The sequence below is a fragment of the Emydura macquarii genome, unplaced genomic scaffold (genome assembly GCF_026122565.2).
Source record: "Emydura macquarii macquarii isolate MOO-44397 ecotype Brisbane River unplaced genomic scaffold, CSIRO-AGI_Emac_v2 contig_267, whole genome shotgun sequence".
NCBI classification, from domain to species: Eukaryota; Metazoa; Chordata; order Testudines; family Chelidae; genus Emydura; species Emydura macquarii.
In genome coordinates this window covers 854752-875421 of record NW_027130404.1, presented here as the reverse complement: position 1 = coordinate 875421, position 20670 = coordinate 854752, and the positions used below count along the sequence as shown (strand labels likewise).

General features: G+C 37.8%; 1 protein-coding gene across 4 annotated transcripts in view; it reads left to right on the top strand.

Moving 5' to 3' along the window:
• PRDM5 (PR/SET domain 5) overlaps positions 1-20670 on the top strand; it is a 146244-nt gene that overhangs the window by 96164 nt on the left and 29410 nt on the right. For all 4 annotated transcript variants that reach the window (XM_067549263.1, XM_067549255.1, XM_067549248.1 and 1 more), the window contains one exon: positions 15376-15461. In XM_067549263.1, coding sequence (XP_067405364.1) covers positions 15376-15461 — 86 coding nt within the window. The remainder of the gene's footprint in view (positions 1-15375; positions 15462-20670) is intronic.

The window sequence follows — 20670 nt, the reverse complement described above, 5'->3', positions numbered from 1 at the left end:
GAATTATGAGCAGTTTACAGCTTTTCTGAAATACTGTTGTCCACAATCTCACATATTTCAAGACATTTCAATATATTACTCCAGTTCTTCATTAAAAACTCTGGATTCCCACTCCCCAGTTTGTTGAATGTAAAATCTTTTCACCTTCATGGCTGCATAAATCATTATTTGCCTTGCTTGGTCTAATGATATGTATCAGAATTAATGTTTGTGGAGTATAGAGTACCTGTGTGTCCCATCCCCATCTTTTAGATGAAATGTTGCTTTAGTTTTCTCTCCTCATAATCCTGTTATGCTTTTTTATTTCTATTATAGACTGTTGTTTATTCCTGAATGCCACACCTTCCCTGTTTTCTATGAACTACAGATGTTAGGCTTCAGTTTTGAAGTGTAAAATGGTGTTAGATCATTATTTTTGAAGTTGACAATAGATCTTTTTTGAACAGGGGGGATTTTATAGCTGTCAGGCTGAAAATTCTAAGTTCATGTACAGCATTATCCATGACACTTAATGCTTTGGCCCCCTCAATAAGGATTTCCCAAATTTGAGGAAATTTTTATTATGAACCACTTGCTGCAAGACCTCTAACGTGAGCTATGATAAAGCAACAATTTGGAGCCATAATTGTATCAGAAAGAATAACTATGAGATGTTAAGACTCTTACTTGAATTATAAAAGAATCCAAAATGGAAAGTACACTCACAGTTCAATGCGATGGATGAGCCTGGCTGAAAGATTGATTCACAGAAAAGAGAATTGGAGAAATATACAGGCTTAAATCATTTTTTAATCACCAGATAATTGAGATGCTTCAATATTACTACCCCCATTAAAGAAAGAAGATGAGAACATTCAAGATTTTTGTATGTAAAACTGGAAACTCCTCTTTCACAGAACATGGCAAGATAAAGTCACTTGCTGTGCCTTGTCATGGTTAATAACTGTCTGTCTGCTTGCAATAGACTAGTTATTGCTACCAAATCATTGATATTTTGGATGAAAGGGTTTGTGATTCACATCTTTCCTCTCTATGGTTCACTTGATATATATTCCTAGATCTACAGAAATATACAGCTATGTATGAAGTTTCTTCAGGCACTGATATATAAGTTCCTTTTGGTTCCTGACCAGTTACCCTAGTAAACTTTGAAATAAAAGGGAATACCTTCAGAGTTATGCACTTAGTTAAGCCAGCTGTCAAGTTTTCTAGAGAATGGTTGTATACCATCTTGCATGGAGAGAGGATTTTAGCTTGCCTTGGTAACCAAAGATGTCAGCAAAGTGAGACCATGTGTGCCCTCAAGATGAATTATTGGAGTTGTCAACTGGGGGACACTGCTGTTCATTGTGGATAATCTGTGCCTCTCAATTAATTGAAAGGGTCAAAGTAGTGCTTCATCTTCCGAGGGCTACATCACTGCAAAGAGGAATAGGAGTTGTCAGTGGAGGGAATCCCTGCCATTAGAAAGCAATGCAAAAAATCAAGAATTAATTTGATGGCCTTTAATAATAAAGCTCACTACTTACAACTGCTTTGGGAAAGACCTGACAGGTTTTTAGGGGATTTTCTTAGCAGTAAGAGAGTTTGGCTGTGTATTAAACAGTGAAGCCATGGTTTCTAAATGTTGCAATCATGCTGAAGACTTCATCCACTAAACACTGTGGTTTTGAATTAAATCAATGCAAAATTATACCCTCCTGTTTGTCATCACATTTCTGCATATCTCCTTTCGTTCTGAGCTATGAATGAAACAATCCATCTTTCTGGGTCAGCCCCTCAGCCAGGTCTGAAGACTGAACTCCACAGTTGTGCCAGTCTCAAAAATGCCCTGAGGCCTTAATGATTACAGTTGATGTGGCTGGTGTTCCAATTCAGTGATGTGGGTTGTCATGTTCTTTTAGCATGGGTCCTGGTGATTCATGTTGTCCATAGCTATGTTCAGTGGGGCTTGTCCTGTTTTATATGAGGTAAATCCAGGGACATATGGGATCAGATTAATTTTCTTTCATTAGCAGGAGCTCTAGCATCCTTCACTAGTCCACACTGAACTCCTACCTGAGATGCTCAGGTTACAACAATACATTGGCCTGAAAGGGACATACCATTACAAGTCTGATATTATAGATCCATTATTATCATATGTTTATATTGAATTTATTTTATATGACCTATTGTGACCCACCTTGACCCCATTTGCAATCTCATCATGATCCACAATTTGAAAGACCCTGCTTTACAAAGTATCTTTCACAAGCATAGTAATCCATCTGTAAAATTTTAAAGTAACCTTCTTCACTTTTATTTAATACACGACACGTTGTCAAATGGTGTTACTCACAGACGTGTGCACACTCCCTCAGTGAGCAATTTTCTATTCTCTTTTATCTTAGAGTAGGACTCTGTAAATGAGGCCTAACAGTACTTGCCCTTTCAGCTGAAATTGCTAGTTTGGGGTGAGTGAAGCTGTCTGTGTGTGCATGTGTGTAAGAAGGTGGATGTTTGGGTCTGAGCCTGGCATATTGCTCTGTAATTCATCATCTGGGTTTCCAGCTCTGGAATGACAGAGACAGCACTCTGTAGGTCAGCTGAAACACTATAGCACATTCTCTCCCTCCTATATCCTGTTGGTTTATGGCTTCTCAGGGTCAGAGGGAGCTGGGGTTAATTCAGCAAAAGAATCCTCTGACTGTGACATAAATTCCATTGGTTGTTCATAAATTGTGAAAGAAATTCTATGAACTCCTTCCTGGTGTTTTAAAGCTATGGGCCATGAGGTTAATTATTTGCCTAAAGTTTCAACCAACTTTCAGTGCTAACAGATACCGGCTGTTGTTTGTGCTTTCTTAGGTCTAGCTTTACACACAGCCATTTAAATATGATAATAAATCACTGTCTCATATCTAAAAAAAATAATTGTGTGGCTGGTCTCCTAATTGATTATGCCATCTAAATAAAAAGTGGAAACTCTTGGGATACCATATTTGAAGTTGTTGTGCATTACAGTTTGGTGTGTGTGGTAGTTTTATTTTTACAGCTATTTTTTTTCAGTATATGGAAGCAAAGACATGCTGAGTGTAGTATCATTCCATTCCTTACCAATTCCATTATACAGGGTTTGGGGGCTGGTGAGAGACAATCAGTGATCTTGCACATCAGATTTCTGAAGATGCTCATGCATGTGATGATGAGTTAAGCATAGTGGCATAGACTTGATTCTTTCTTTCTCTGTTTTTCTCTACTTCTCACCAACGAGCATGATGAAAAGCTCAATTAACTCAATAGAAGGACTCCCAGTTAATTTGGATCAGGCCCTAAATGTTGTCTCAATATATTTATGACTTTAATTTTATGCCCTTTTAAATTAATCCATAGCATACAGTAAAACATACAGTAGCTTTCCTTTATATTTGCCACACTCTGTGCAGTAAGATAGCTTTTAATTCTTTAAATAATGTTGGGAGTATTCCTTTTAGCTGTAATTCAGAGTAGATAAATTACAGATAATACTGAGAGATTTCATTAAAATGACAATCTACCAGAACCTTGACTTCTATGTCTTAATTGTCAAAATATCAAGGTTTTTCTTCCCACTATTTTCTTTTCCATAGTTAATAAATTTTTCAATAGTCTTTTGAAACTCTTTTCCTGTATACTTTAGATAATATTTGAAGATATTTTCCCCTTCATGAGAACCCAACTATGTTTAATAAGTGAGGGCCAGATTGTGCTCCCTGTTACACTATGCAACTTGTTAATATGAATTGCACAAATATAATTAAGAGCAGAATTAGCTGTGCATGTTAACAATAGCTGAGCTATATATATGAACATAAAAGGCTCTGGGTAAGTTTCAATTGAAGAAAAACCACCTGGGTGAGTATTCAATGTAAATGCTGGGGTTTTTTGTGTATAAAATTTAAGATATATATATATTTGAATAGCTAACGAGTTGATTTAGTACTTTGTTATTTATTATAAAAACCTGTCCATCAAAATACCTTCTTGCTAACAAATCTGCTCACCAGGCTAAATCTCTAGTTATTTATATACCTCTGGACAAAAGAAAACAAAAGATAACAAGGAAGCTTGAAGGATATTCCTCTTGTATCACAGTGAAGTATGCACATACTATCTATTAATCATATCTTTGTTTCAGTATCTAGTCTGTGAACAGCTTCTAAATGACTTCAGATAGGTTGTTTCTGTTCAATAACCTGTAGATGACCTTTCTTTTGTTAATCTATTGAATTTTTTAAAAAACAGCATAAGACCCAAAGCTAAGGACTCTGCATTTCTAAACCTTTCACTTTATACATCAGTATTCCGTTTATCTCCATGCAAGGGTTATATCTTCAAAAGTACCTGTAAAGTTTCATGAAGCTGTCAGCTTCTTGTTGTCTGCTACTGGTGGATGAGAAAGATATGAATAGTTTTCTTGAATGCAAAGAACTTCTTTAGATCAAATGAGTTACACACCTAATAGATTGATTAATGTGTATAGTTTAAAAGAATCCCAGCAATGGGTTCACTGAGATCATAGGTTTTAATGCTCCTTTCTTAGGGAAGCAAAATCACTTCATTTCACTGATAGGTGCAAAGAATCAAACTTGAGCTGTTCTCATTCTTTTAAGTAACGTTTGGTAGGGTTGTGGCTAAAATTATTAATTGAATTATGAAACTAATAATGTTCTGTATCTGATTAATAATTTGGATCTTCCTTTATTGCAATAACTCAAATAACTTTTTGACTTTTGCAGAATTGTAATGTCTGAGTGGTCTTTCTGGCTCTTAAAACAAACTAATAAAACACCTACCATATCATGAAACTTTTGATGGTCCAATTCTGGAATCAGATAGTCATAGAATCCTAGAATATTAGAGTTGGAAGGGACCTCAGGAGGTCATCTAGTCCAACCCCCTGCTCAAAGCAGGACTAACCTCAGCTATATCATCCCAGCCAGGGCTTTGTCAAGCCTCAGCTTAAAAACCTCTAAAGATGGAGATTCCACCACCTCCCTAGGTAACCCATTCCAGTGCTTCGCCACCCTCCTAGTGAAAAACATTTTCCTAATGTCCAACCTAGACCTCCCCCACTGCAACTTGAGACCATTGCTCCTTGTTCTGTCATCTGCCACCACCGAGAACAGCCTAGCCCCATCCTCCCTGGAACCCCCTTTCAGGTAGTTAAAGGCCGCTATCAAATCCCCCCTCATTCTTCTCTTTTGCAGACTAAACAAGCCCAGTTTCCTTAGCCTCTCCTCATAAGTCCTGTGCTCCAGCCCCCTAATCATTTTTGTTGCCCTCCGCTGTACTCTCTCCAACTTGTCCTCATCCTTTTTGTAGTGGGGGGCCCAAAACTGGACACAATATTCTAAATGCGGCCTTACCAATGCTGAATAGAGGGGAATAATCACTTCCCGTGACCTGCTGGCAATGCTCCTCCTAATGCAGCCCAATATGCTATTAGCCTTCTTGAAAACCAGGGCATACTGCTGACTCATATCCAGCTTTTTATCCACTGTTACCCCCAGGTCCTCTTATGCCATGCTGTTGTATGCTTAGCTGAAGCTAATCTAGACTCTTAAAGCCTCGTCAGTCTGCAAAATTAAACTAGAAATCTCCAAGAACAGGCTTTCTCAGTTGCAAGAATGTCACTCTAATGCCCAAAAATAAGGGATGGCTGAGCACATAAAAAGAGGAAAAAGTGCTAAAAGGTCTGGTTAAAACAACCTTGTTTTTTTGGGGAAAGAACAGCTTTTCAGGATTTCCCTCTTGGTAGTTCTAATTTTGTTTAAAGATTGGAAACAACATTTGGCTGAGTCAAATAAAAGCAATTCTGATCCTTCCCTATAGCCGAGGATATACAATATTTGCTCCTTAGCTAGAGAACATCCACAAACACAAATGTTCCCTGTTTTCATAATCAGGGGAGCAAAAACGAAATATTTGGCCTCCTGTCTTCAGATCCTGTCCAGTTAGAGTCCTGATTAGAATGTAGGACGTATAAGTCCTTTCAACAAGAAACCTCCAGCCCAAGAAACACCTCTTAATGAACCACAGCTGAAGACCTTTTCTCCATTTTTGGCAAGTAATGGAATCGTTATGTCTTAGTGCAAAATCTGTTCTCTCACCCCAGTGAAGGAACATAACCCTACCCCTCACATCCAGTTAAATTCAGGGTATATAATTGCACAAGTATTTTGGCTTTTCTGGCTCTGGTCCCAACTCAAAATCAGAAATATTGGAAAACCTGTATTGTATCTTTCAAACCACTATAAAATAGCTTGGCTTTTGACATAAGAGAAATGTGTTAGCTATTCCTGAAAGAACGTCCAATAGCACACTTAAATGATTGATGGTAGACCAAATGAGCAAATATTTGGGTAGGGAAAGGTAAAAATACCCCTCTTATTTATTGACTACTTTATCCATTGAGCCTAATTGTGGGGTTTGTAAACAGAACAGTTTACAGTGGTTGGCCAGGCTCACTGCTTGAATAGTAACCCATTTGGTATTGCCCACTTTGGCCTTGCTAGTATCCAGTGGTAACATTTTCAGAAGTGTCTTATTGACCTAAGCTACATAGGTATATTTGAAAATTTGACCCCATAACTGTAAAATTGGGGAAATGGAAATTACACCTTATTTGCAAAATCAGATTTTTGTGTCCTCTGAGTCAGTATACCATTTTACACTGCACTTAGGCATAAATAATTAAATGAGTACTATCTTAAAGTATTTGAAAGTTGAAAAAATGCTAGAGAAATCAATATTAAATGTTTAATCTTCACAAGATAATCCACCTGTGTGGTGATTTTTGTTCCCAATATTCCTTGTTTGAAGTCAATCAGAGCTGTGCTATTGATTTCAGTAGACAGAGAATCATATCTTAGTGACTATTGTTGTGTTCTCTCTCTCTCTCTTTCTCTGTATATCTATAACATAATTTTTTAATTAATGCTCTATAGTCTTATGGACACACAACTCCTATTTACTTTAGTGGCAGTTCATTGTATGGAACAATAGCAGTATAGGGTAAATGTGTAAAGCAGTCAGGCACTCCATAAAAGACAAAATTCTAAACATATGCCACAGATTATAGTTTTGTTCTATCTTTTAACCTTTTGCCCATCTCAACTTGCTATTGAATGCTGTCAGCACTCCACATTATCTCTGACTAAAAAGGGCTCTTGCAACTCCCTTTCTGGACTGCCCTATTGATCACCTGGTAGGAGTTTTGCATGTGTGATCCAGATGTCCCTTTTGCCTCACTGCTTCTCCCCAGGAGAATTGTCTCCGTTCCACCAGAATTGTGTGGTGATGGATTTTTTTTTTTATCATTAACGCTAATCAGCTTTAGGTTGCTCTCAAGTCAGGTATTTAAACACAGGGAATTTCAGAGCTGCACTTTAACAAAGTCCCTTTGAAAATCACCTTTTAAAAATAATAAACTTTAAATGCTCTTTTATAGAACCTTTAGTAATCTTTATAAGCAAGTTCAATGCATGTTCAATGCAAGATGCTAAATGCCTTGTGGAAGGTTCTGAGCATCTTCAACACTGGATAGGATTGGATCCTTAAAAATGATTTTGTGCTAGATTTATAAAGAAAATAAAATGTATTTTAAATTATGCACATTGGGCCTGATCCATTACTCATTGGAATCAGTAGAAAGGCTGCCTCTGACTTCAGTGGGCATTGGATTGGACCCACTCTGCAAAATCTTCAACTGAACCAGCGTTCAGGATTCACATACTGTCAAACACATTGTCTGATACATTAGTGCTATAACTCTGTCAAATTCTAAATTAATCAATATAAACTAACTCCAGTAAAAACTCATACAGGATGATATAAGGCTGGATAAACCACATATAACACTAATAATTGTTCCAGAGGGGTAGCCGTGTTAGTCTGTATACAGCAAAAACAACGAGAGTTCTGTGGCACTTTAAAGACTAACAAATTTAATATTTGCAGACATAAGCTTTCGAAAGACTTCAGCTCTCTTCTTCAGATGCAGTAATACAGAAAATAGGTAACACAGAGGCATCTTATAGATATCCAGGTGCATTGAGAACAATGGGGGAGGTGGAGTCTGGTACTTAAGACCTAATGACGACAATGCATATCTTCATGCCTCCAGCTTCCATCCTGGACACATTACACGATCCATTGTCTACAGCCAAGCCTTAAGATACAACCGGATTTGCTCTGATCCCTTAGACAGAGACAAACACCTACAGGATCTCTATGAAACATTCCTAAAACTACAATACCCACCTGGAGAAGTAAAGAAACAAATTGACAGAGCCAGATGGGTACCCAGAAGTCACCTACTACAGGACAGACCCAACAAAGAAAACAACAGAACCCAACTGGCCAACACATACAGTCCCCAGCTAAAATCTCTCCAGCACATCACTGAAGATCTACAACCTATCCTAGCAGATGATCCATCTCTCGCTCAGGCAGTGGGCGGCAGACCCATCCTGGCTTACAGACAGACCCCCAACCTGAAGCAAATACTCACCAGCAACCATACACCCTACAAAAAATCCTACCCAGGAACTGATCCCTGCAACAAACCCGTTGTCAGCTCTGCCCACACATCGTCTCTAATGACATCATCACTGGTCCTAAGCACATCAATCACACCATAAGGGGCTCATTCACCTGCATATCCACTAATGTTATATATGCCATCATCTGCCAGCAATGCCCCTCTGCCATGTACATTGGCCAAACTGGACTATCACTATGAACAAGGATAAATTGACACAAATCAGACATAAAAAATAACAACATCCATAAACCAGTGGGAGAACACTTTAATTCCCCAGGACATTCTGTCTCTGACCTGAAAGTTGCCGTACTTCTCCAAAAAAACTCCAAAAACAGACTTCAAAGAGAAACTGCTGAGTTGGAAATGATTTGCAAACTTGACACATTCAAACTGGGTTTAAACAGAGACTTGGAGTGGCTACCTCACTACCGAAGGTAAATTACTTTGCTCTCCCATACTCACCTCCTACTCAATGGTTGTCATTAGGTCTTAAGTACCGGACTCCACCTCCCCCATTGTTCTCAATGCACCTGGATATCTATAAGATGCCTCTGTGTTACCTATTTTCTGTATTACTGCATCTGAAGAAGAGAGCTGAAGTCTCTCGAAAGCTTCTGTCTGCAAATATTAAATTTGTTAGTTTTTAAAGTGCCGCAGAACTCTCGTTGTTTTTACTTATAATTGTAATGACAAATCACACATCAGTGAGAGAAAAAGCTACACATTGACAATTAGAGGTATCTTGCAGACGGATATTTTAAAAAAAAAGCAAAATTAAACAAAATAAATGCCAGTGCAATGTAACTAGGCTTGGAAGTAATTTTTTATCTGCAAATGTCGGTAAATATTGCTTTCACTGTACACACTCAAACTGTTGAAAAAATATTACCATTGATGATTGAAATTTTCAGATAGGCAAAGAAAGAACAATGCTACTTGAGAACTAGAGTGTGATTTAAGGATATATATTTTTCACGTGATGTGGACAATTTGTGCTTCAGCAGTTATAAATTTAAACTTTTTGAATCTGTGTCTGCTGACATTAAATAATTGTTGTCTGACCCCTGCCATAATTTCTCACAACTGTGAAAATTTAAATAGATAAAAATAAATAGATAAAAGTAAAAAATAGATAAACATAAAAAAAATGCTTACAACCCATTCTGCGCAATTGCGAATTTTTTTTTTTAAATTGCAATAAAATAAAAATGGGGGGAAATGCTTAAAAATAATTATCTATATTCAGTGAAATTACCAAAAAAAAAAAAAAAAAGAATCAAATTTTGCAAAGCCTAAGTGAATGAAGATCCTCGTAAGACTGCTTCATTGTGTATATGGTAGATCTTCAAATAGATGCCACATTGTCATTCTTGTCTCTATGACTTTGTTTCCTTTCCCATTTTTTTCTTGTCTAATTAGATTGTAAACTCTTCACAGTGGGACTGTCTCATATTACTTGTTTGTAAACAGTCCTGGTCTCAACTGAGACCTCTAGACATTACTGTAATATAATTTTTTTTCATAAATTGATCATTTGTTTAGTCTTACACAAGTGGTTGTTTAATATTTAGTAACTTCTAACCAAATATTATTCTAATGGTTCTTATATACAGGTTCTCCCCAGATTTTTGAATTAATACTAAGACTCAATTTTGGAAACTATGGTTTATTGTAGTGACAGCAAAGGAAGTTTGAAGGTATCTCCAAGTATGACACATTTTAATCTCAGGTCAAAATCCTTCTTCATCATAAGGATCAAGACATATGACTATAGCTGCTGAACTCTTGGGCATCCACATTATCATTTCCCTATCATTATTATGCTTCCAGAAGATATCTGAAGTTGGAGCCAAATTCTGATACCCAACTCATGTTGTATAATACTTTACTTCACAAGTGATCTGATTAAACTCAAATGAACTGTTTATTAGGTACATGATGTGATTAGGAGTGGCAGAATTTAAATAAATTTAGTTATTTTAAGATGTATTAGTGTCCAGTATATATTGTGACTTATCTCAAATTGGATTGTCTAGGTCTTTAGATACATAAAGACTTTTTAAAAATAATACATGGAAATTCAATCATGACATCTTACTTTTCATAAAACTCCCATATGGTTTTCAATCATGTAGTGGTTTTGTTTGATCCTGTATTAGGATTAAATTTATTTTTATTAAATTGAAAGTTTGGTTTTATTTAAATAAAAAATGGAAATAGAATGTCTAGACTTTGAATTAATTCCAAATCCTAGTGTGGCTTTTCTGAGGCATCTGAGGGGTGTTTTATTTTCAGAGATATTTAAGTAATTTGTTGAACAGTTGGGGATGTGACAGTGAAATGTAACTAGAAGGATAGCTGCAGCATTTACTACATTTATGTCACTCAGGTTTGTTGTGCTCTTTTTAGTGATATAGATGTTATTTGCTTATTTAGTTGATTATTTTGGGTGCCATATATCATTTGCATTTATAAAATTATTTTGGGTATGTTGGATGAGGATGCTGTCAAACGTAGTATGGTAAGATACAGAAACTATGTCTGCTAAATGTTGAATGTAGTAAACCTCCAGCAGTGTTCAGACAGGGATATACGGATCACATTGTCTCACATAGGGCTGATTCTCAGAGCTGCAGCTGTCAATGTTTTAAAAAAAATCAGACCTGCTCTTATGAAGATTATAGGCATAAGGGTGTTGAAAGGCTTTTTGTTTATTAAAAGTTGACCTATGTCATACACATTTGTCAAATTGGATGTATCCAAACTGGTATTTTATTAGAGAAATATTAGGGAATGGGAGGCATTTTTTTCCAGCATCCCATCCTTCTCTGTTACATATAAAATAATTAAATTCAGATCTTTCATTGAAAGTGAGATCAGTATTTTAAAACATTTTAATCTGTTGTTCACTGCAAAGAATAATGAGGCTAACATGGAGAAGACCACAAATAGGTCTGTCTCCAACATTCTGACCCTGAAAAGTGTTTTATTTTTACCTCCAACCAGTCTCAAAATTTAAGTAGAATGGTTAATGTTGATGCTAATGTGCTTTACTCTAAAAGACTCTACTCAGGAGATTTTCCTCAGTGTGATGACACGACCTGCATATTTACACAGTATCTCGATACCAGTCTGATTAGTGGTTAATCTAAAAAATAAACTGAGTGTTCTGTACAAAAACCAGGATATATTGCTAATATTTCTTTCTTTTTGAGGTTGGTGCCTCTTTCTTTGTATGGAGAGGAGAAAAGAGGTCAAGCTGCAAGATCTGAGCAAACATGAGTTGCTGAAGAATTTCATTTCCTAACATTATTCATCTTATTTTTAATCTCTTTCACAAACACAACAGATCAATTCCCTTTCTGATCAGAGACAATTTAGGTCTATAATTCCCCAAGTATTTATTGTAGCTGAATTGATCTGGAACTAGGTTTAGAATTCCAATTTTTACATTTGACTATCGGTGGGTTTTGGCTGATCAGAAAAATCCCAAAGTGTATATGGATAATGTCACTTTCCCAGCAGTGTTTATTATATAACACTTGCTCCTCCTGTTTTTCTGTCTAGCACTTCTTAATCAGAGTGAGAAAACTTCTCATTTCAAGACTGAAAAAATATTCCACTATGGAATGCAACACCTGGGCAAAAACTTAACAGGAAATATGCAGAAGAAATATATAGTTTTTATTATTTTTTAATATTCCTTGGAACCAAGGTGTTTTATCTCTTATAGGACAACTTGAAATTTAGCCAGTAGGACCAAAAATGGGTTTGATTGTGCTATCTTTACTCAGACTAGAAAGCATGAATTCACCCAAATAATCTCTTTCAGGAATCAGTTATTAGGATTCTCTTGTGAGAAGGTGATCATTGATGTAAATAAGGGTAGCACAGTCTAATCCAAAGTGAGGGAGGGAAATTTTGGTGAAGTATACTGAGGCTAACACCTATTTACTGAGAACTGCATACTTCCCAAGTCTTGAAATCCAAATCAGATTTAATTTATTCAAGAGGGGAAAAAAAGGCGTGTAATAATTTTAACAGCTGACATAATAATACTTTATTCCCCATACACGCACACATATTTCCGGGTCAGTTATAAAGAGGCTAGGATATTTGAGTTGTTCTAAAGGTTCTGCAGTTGCAGATTCGAATTTAGATTTAATAGGACCCATTGTTAATCCTGCACAACCCTAAGGATATCTGTGGGAGGGGACACTTGTACATAAACTGGGTAACTACGTGCTTAGCAGTTTGTTCATGCAGCCAGAAAGGGGCAATTGCTCTCATAAGAGCAAATAAACATACACATGTTCATATTTTGGGCACACATCTGAAATGCTCTAGAAATTTAACTGGGAGAGAGACAGCAACAGAAATAAGAATAAACCTAAAATGAGTTAGGATCTTATTAAAGTTGTTTTATCAACCCCCACTGATGCTATAGTTATGGTTAAAAAGACACTTGTATAATTCAGTAATATATGAGGTCATAATGACTTGTCCCCCCATCAACCCACAATCTCCCTGTCTGTTGAACAGTAAAAAGTAGATTAAATTCTTAGCTGCACACCAGAAAGTTGTAAAATGCAAATTTACAGTATATGATGGTTGATCAAAGGCAATCTTTATCAGGTACAACATGTTGATATAAAGTCACAGTGTTGCCCTCTACTGGCATCTGCTGAAAGCTGTTAAACATCTATTCATCAAGAACCATTAACAACATGATTAATTTCTGAAGGACAATATTAATAGATTTCAGCCCATGTCTAAGCTATCCCTGTTAGCAAAAACCCTTTTTATAAGAAGAAGAATGGGGGTAGCACTTAGCTGTCAGCACTCATCTGCTTATAGACCTCTTCAGACTTTACCTTCAAAATACAAAAGCTTTAAAACATAAAAATGTCAGCAGGATTAATTAAATGTTTGAGCACCAGCAGCTCCTATGGAGTTCGAAGGCTGATGGCATGAATTAGGGACATCAAGGGTCATGAGAGATAGTGTCATGTTTCAAACAGATGTGAAACTTCTAATTCAGAACACACAGAATCACACAGCAGCCTTGTTAAAAAATACTTTGCCAAATCCATACATTTGTACTTAATGAGATAAGGCAGGGTGGAGGAGAGAGTAGTGTTTGCATTTCACAAGTACTCCATTGCCTGTATTTCTATTGTTTTTTCATTTAGGTGGGGTCTGTTCCCGAAGGCATTAAAGAATGGGCCAGCCTATTAAAGGCCCAGTTGTACAACCCTTACTTGAGAGTAGGCCTCACTCACATAAATGGCTCTGAGAAGGCTATACACATGCAGCAGTGATACCCAGTGGGTCAGTGGTAATGGAATCAAAGTGCATCACTTTAAAGAAATATGTCTCTAGTCTGGCTCCAGTGCACACTTTTGCAATTACTTAACTTTTTTTTCCCCACCAAACAAAACATCCAACATCTTTCTGTCAAGCACTCAAGGACAAGCACCTCAAATAGCGAAATGAGTACCGGAAAGGGGTGAGGTATAGAGGAGAGATCTGCTTCCAAGTCAGGATGAATGTCCCCGTAGTCAGGAAACCCTGAATATAAAGCTGCCCCTGCCATTCACTTGCTCTTTGGCCTTGGGCAAATCATTGCAACTGGTCCTGAGTTTTCCCATCTTTAAAACAGAGATAATCTTTCTTGTTTACAGGGTTGATGTGAAAGTCAGTTAATGTTTGTATAGTGCTTGAACCATGACGCAGCTCTGCACGCATGCACAGACTTTTTTATGAACAAGTGATTTTTCATAGTCTGGCTGAAAGGGGTTTGTTTAATCTGCACATATGTTTGTTGTCCAGTCAGCAAAGTCATTAGCTGGGACAGGTTCCATTTAGTTAGAAAATTAGTTAGATTACATTAACTTGTTGAAAAATATTTTTTGTGATGGAAGCAATCTGATTTTGTTGATAGGTATTATGTGTATAATAAGTCTAGAAGCTGGCATCTTATTCCAGTACATTGCCTAAAATACTCAAAAAGAAAAATTTACTTAAGAAATTGTAAAGCTTTATCACTATTTCTAAATTATGGAATTGCTTCAGAAAACTTCTGCTGAGTGGATATGAATGGCCCAGCCTCTGAGTTACATGGTGTAAATTTAGAGTGACTTCACTGAAGTCAGCAGAAACAATCCTGAGTTACACCAATTTAAGTGTCCAACCCTGTGAAGTACAAAGGGCTTCTTGTGAGGTGCTAGGTGCTCTCTACTCCCACTGAGGTCATTGGGCACCTCACAGAAGTTGCTGTGCCTCCTGTGGAGTAAATCTTGCTGGCTTGCTTTTAGTTAATTGCAACAAATGAATAGAAGTGGATTTTGTAATTAAATTGGCTTGTGACACCCAGATGGCTCTAATGGCGAACAGATGTGAACTGAGGGAAAATGTACTGTACTTTGCAAACAGTTAATGACTAACCATACTAGCCACAATAGAATTCATCCTAGCATAGTGTCTCCAGGACTGCAGGGCTTTTTTTTTTAATTGCTTTTTAAAAAAAAATCCCTCTTTGTATGCATTCACATCGTGTTAAGAGAAAATCAAGCAGCTGAAAGTGATACTTTGATCCAGCCTTGCATGCTGACCAAACAGATCTTTTGTTCTTATATGTGTAGTTTCCATACTGCTCAGGTCTATCTCTCTGTTTGAACTGAACATGAAGACTAGAACAGGAAGATGTTTGACACACAACCATGCTGTGCTGCCCTGATGTACTGAGGCAGTGCTTTCTTTCCTCAGGCTACATTCGTTGATTCTGATGCTTATCTTATTTTCAGGTGAGCGCCCCTACCAATGTCCTTACTGTGACAAGGCTTTCAGCAAGAATGATGGACTAAAGATGCACATTCGCACCCACACAAGGGTAAGCGCATGGCTCACTTGCTTTAATTGTTACTTGAGAACTATGATTATCCATGAACAGTGCAGGGAAATAAGTTGTTGTTTGTATAAAGGGAAGGATGTTTCAAAAATATCATTCGTGCTTCAAAATAAGGGAAGACAGCATAAAAATTAATAATCTTAGAATTCTATTTGACTCCTACATTGACCTGTGTGAGACTTTGGACAAGTTAGTTTATTTTTCTGTGCCTCATTTTCCCACATGCAAAAAGAGTTAATTATTCCTACCTCCTAACAAAGTTGCCTTGAGACTTTTTCAGTGTTTAAAATCAATTAATGGGTTAGTGTCTCTATAAAAGTATCATTATTATTAAAAGAAAGAGAGTTAAATACCCAATATCCAGTGTCACTCTCACCTCCAAATCTAATCTCTGGCAAACTCTTTCTGTCTTAATAACAATAATGATACTGTGTGCATTTGTAGAGCTTTTACCCTATTAATTGATTACAAATACCAATTAAATCTCAAAACATCCTTGTGAAGAAGATAGGAATAATATCTGTAATGCAAGCAGGAGATATCTCTGAAGATTATTCTCTGATTTTAGGATTACAGATTTCCCAGGATTCATCTGGTTTGGAGTAAAAGGCTTGTCATGTATGTATATTTACTGAAGACAATTCTTGCCCCCACTCCATCTGCCTTGTGCCTGTCTAGGAAAAGGGATGGGCTTAAACAGTCAGCTGTGAATTCTGTTTGCATAGGAGAATCCTAAGTGATGTAAAGCCATCATAGCCAGCTTTTTTTACTTTTTACGTCTGGTCTCACCTATCCCCACATAGAGAGCACATTGAGGACAAATCCTAGGCTGGGTGTGCTCTAAGACCCTTTATGGAATAGAAGAGTATTGTAAATTTCACTTTGTGTACTTAGATCTTGATCACCTGTCTAATGCAGGCAATGAAGTGCTCACAGATGTGCATTATTTTTGTAATCTAGGAGGAAATTAGTCATTTCAAAGAAGTAGATGCTTTTATTTGCCAGAACTGGATTACTTACAGAATTGCTCTTCTGAGAAGTTCATTTCTTAGGATTTCCCTCCTGTAATGCATTTAGACAGCCATAATAACACACCTTTGTAGGGAATTTTATACATATATATATACACACACACACTGTCTTCTCAGTCTGGCAGCTCACTAGACCCTCTTTTACATAATACATTGCTTACATGTATTCTCATATGTCTTTCCACATTGCCTCTGTTCAATGTAAGCAAAAACACTATTAACACCTTTGAAACTTGCCAGCTAGCTTAAAAAGACTTGTATAAAATGGGACTGAATGAAAGATGGGCTAAGGACTTACATGAATATGAGAGTAGAAGGAAAAGGGAAATAATTCAAGCTCTACTTCTGCATGACAGAACAACAGCCCAGCCAGACACACTAACTATTCAGTCTGCAGCAACAAGGAGACATTGGTAATTGGACTTCAAAGAGTGGAAATTCATTTTCTATAAATATTATGTATTGCTAAAGGAAACGATAAAGTTCTTCATATGATGGGCTCTACGTGTATTCCACTTGAGGTGTGCATGCACCTGAGATCAGAAGATTTTTGCTAGTAGTGTTTGCTGGCCCACTCCTACGACCTTCTCCTCTTTGTGCTCTGAACTGAAGGTAGATATGGTGGTGCAGAGCAACCACCTCTCCACTTCCTTTCTATTGCCTGTGGTCTGAGATGGAACCTCGTCAATGGCCTGACCACTGGCTAGCGTTCTTCTCTGAAACTTGTTGTTAGTTGTGAATAGTTTTTAAAACCTGGTTTTATAGTTAGTAGCTCAATAGTCTTGACAGCTTAGGGGTCCCCACCACCAGAATACACCCTATACAGGATGGCTAGTATGCCCAGGATTCAAAATCTGCGTGGCCTGTCCCCAGGCTTTTCTCATTGGTGGTGACCACAGATGTGCCTCTATTACTTCAGGGAAGCTCATATCACTTCTCAGTGCAGCATCTGTTGGTCCTCTCCTAGCGGAACCATAAATCTCATGAGTATGAGAAGATTCCTGATGGACCGCGCTACGAGGCCCCCGTCTGACCTTGGCCCATCAGACCCCCTGTACATCAGGCATAGGCAGTGAGAAGCACCCCTCCAAGTTTCTGGCTCTGGGGATGAATGGAGTAGAGCTAAGGACTATTCCAGACTAAGTCAGAAGGAGAATAAGAGGAAACACTCTTACAAGGAATGTGAGAAATTGCTGGCGAGATCAGCTTTTCAGGCCTCTATGGATGCAGTAGATATAGCGTCCTGCTGAATGGCTATCTTCATCATTATGACACAGTCTTCATAGGTCCAATCCTCTGAGTTTCTTAAAGAAGTTCAATCCACCATGGAGGATCTGCCTTTTAAGGGAAATAACCCATTCAGCAAAAAAAAAAAAAAAAAAGATAAGTCATTTACATTCCCTCAGAGACTCAGAAGCAACTCTTTGCTCGCTAGGTAGTTATAGCTCAGCACTGCAGAGGACATACCCAAGACTCATCCTGACAATGACCAGAACCTCAACCTCATCAAAGCGCTTACAAGCCACCTAGGAAATGCCAGAAAATGCAGCATAGTAAGCATAATGTCCCCCTGTTATTCTCCTTCCATCCCCAGCCCTCACCAAGAAATCCTTTTGAGGGGACTTTTGAGAGCTGCAAATCAAATCTCCATTTTCCTGTCCAGAACTTCTGCACACCATGTGGTAGCCACCTATCTCATTTTCCCCAAACTTGGCACTTCATGACATCAGACAGATGTTTCCAGAGATAATCATCTCTGGTTACAATAGAGAGTTTCTCTCCCTTTCCCTATCCTTCTTCAGGAACCCGTCTCATGAGAGGATACTCAGACAAGAAGTAGATTGTCTGCTGTATCAGTGATCCATACAACTGGCACCTCTTCAGCACAGGGGGAAAGGAATTTTATTCAATATATTTCTTCATCCTCAAGAAGGAAGGAGTCTGCTAGATCTCAGAAGCTGAATGTCTTCATCTGCCACTGAGGTTGAGAATGATCACCCTGGCCTCTGCAATACCCTCACTGAACTCTTGATTTAAAGAATGCTTATTTCTAAATAATCATCCACCATGAACACAGGAAATTCCTGAGATTCATCATGAGCCTAGATCATTACCAAGAGTATTCACAAAGATGCTATTCGTTAGCAATGGCATATCTCCATCATCAGGACTCATCAGTGTTCTCCCTACCTTGATGACTGGTTATCAAGAGGTACACACGACAACCCTCTTCCATACTCAGTCTCCTACGTTTCTTAGGGCTCCAAGTAACTGTAGAAAAGTCCGTTTTAGTTCTCACGCAGACTGTAGATTTTATTGAGATGATCTTAGATCAGGCAGGGCCAAAGCACCCCGTGCTTCGGGTCAGAGTCCAAGCTATGCAGAAGTTCATCACTTAACTTTGGTTGAGCCCCTAAAAAGCATTTCAAACTTCATCTTTCCCTCACCCACAAAAACACTGATTACAGATGCCTCCCTACTGTGGTGAGGAATCTATCTGGGCAAACATGTAGCACCAAGAATCCCAATTGCCCGTAAGTCTTCTGGAGCTGTGTGCAGTACAAGAGGCAAATGATTCCTGCTTGTTCTGACCTTGCATGTCCCCAAGCCATAGGTTCATGGATTCATAGATTCCACGGCCAGAAAGGACCATCGTGATCCAGTCTGACCTCTTGTATAACACAGGCCATAGAACTTTCCCCCCAAAAATTTCTAGAGCAGATCTTTTAGAAAAAATCCAGTCTTGATTTAAAAATTGCCAGTGATATAGAATCCACCATGATCCTTGACTTCAATGGTTAATTACCCTCACTGTTAAATATGTAGGCCTTATTTCCAGCCTGAATTTGTTTAGCTTCAACTTCCAACCATTGGATATCTTTATCTGCTAGACTGAAGAGCCCATTATCAAATATTTGTTCCCCATATAGGTACTTACAGAAAGTAAGTCACGTCTTAACCTTCTCTTTTTGTTAAGCTAAATAGATTGAGCTCCTTTAGTTTGTCATTGTAAGGCATGTTTTCTAATCCTTTAATCATTTTAGTGGCTCTTTTCTGAACCCTCTCCAATTTATCAACATTCTTCTAAAATTGTGGACACAGTATTCCAGCAGTGGTCGCACCAGTGCCAAATACAGAAGTAAAATAACCTCTCTCCTCCAACTTGAGACTCTCTGTTTATGCATCCGTGGGCCACATCCTTTTGGCCAAAGGGTCACAGTGGGCTGTCATGTCCAGTTGATTATCTGCCACAACCCTCAAATCTTATTCAGAGTCGCTGCTTCCCAAGATAGTCCCCCATCCTTTAAGTATGGCTTGCATTCTTTGATCCTACATGTATACATTTTTATGTATACATTTGGACAACATGATAGCAATGTACCACATCAACAAATAAAGAGAAGCAAGGTCCACTCCTCTTTGCATAGAATCCATCAACCTCTGGAATTGGAGCATTCACCACCAGATGACCTTCTCAGCAGTGGACCTTCCAGGAGGTGCACAACACATTAGCAGACAGCCTCAGCAGACTCTTCTCGAGGGTACTTGGAGCATTTTTTAGCATCTTGAGATCTTTCTTGTTCTCTTGAAATGCAAAAGAGATCTCAAGATTTAGTTTTGTGATTATTTAATCAAAATAGCATCAGCTCAGAAACTGAGAACACAGCATTTCCACATCTGCTCAACTCATGCCAGATGTGGTATGATGATTTCAATACATTTGAGATGTCATTACTACCCAATAAAAGGCTGGAATGTCATATTTCTCCTCTTTTTGACAAGCAAATGAGTGGAAATCCTTGAAGCCATGTTATGGGTAATTAGAAATATGCAGGGCAGACAAAGAATTCTGTTTGAACTCCTGGTTTTAGTGCTGTCAAGTTGTTTATATACCACTTAACCCATAATTCTGAAGTTTAAAAGTTAAGTTTGTTTTTATATGAGTGACATTTTATATAAGCTCACACCAGATAGGGATCTTTCATTTCAAAATAGTGGGGCTCAGTACTGGTATGTTTTGAGTAAACAAGTTCATCACTGTAATTAAATTCCTCTTATGCTCTCCCTTCCTTCACACCTAAATTCCATATTTGTATCTGGATAGCAGAAAACTTTATTTCTATGAAGGTGTAATTGTTTAAATGTGAACTAACCATATA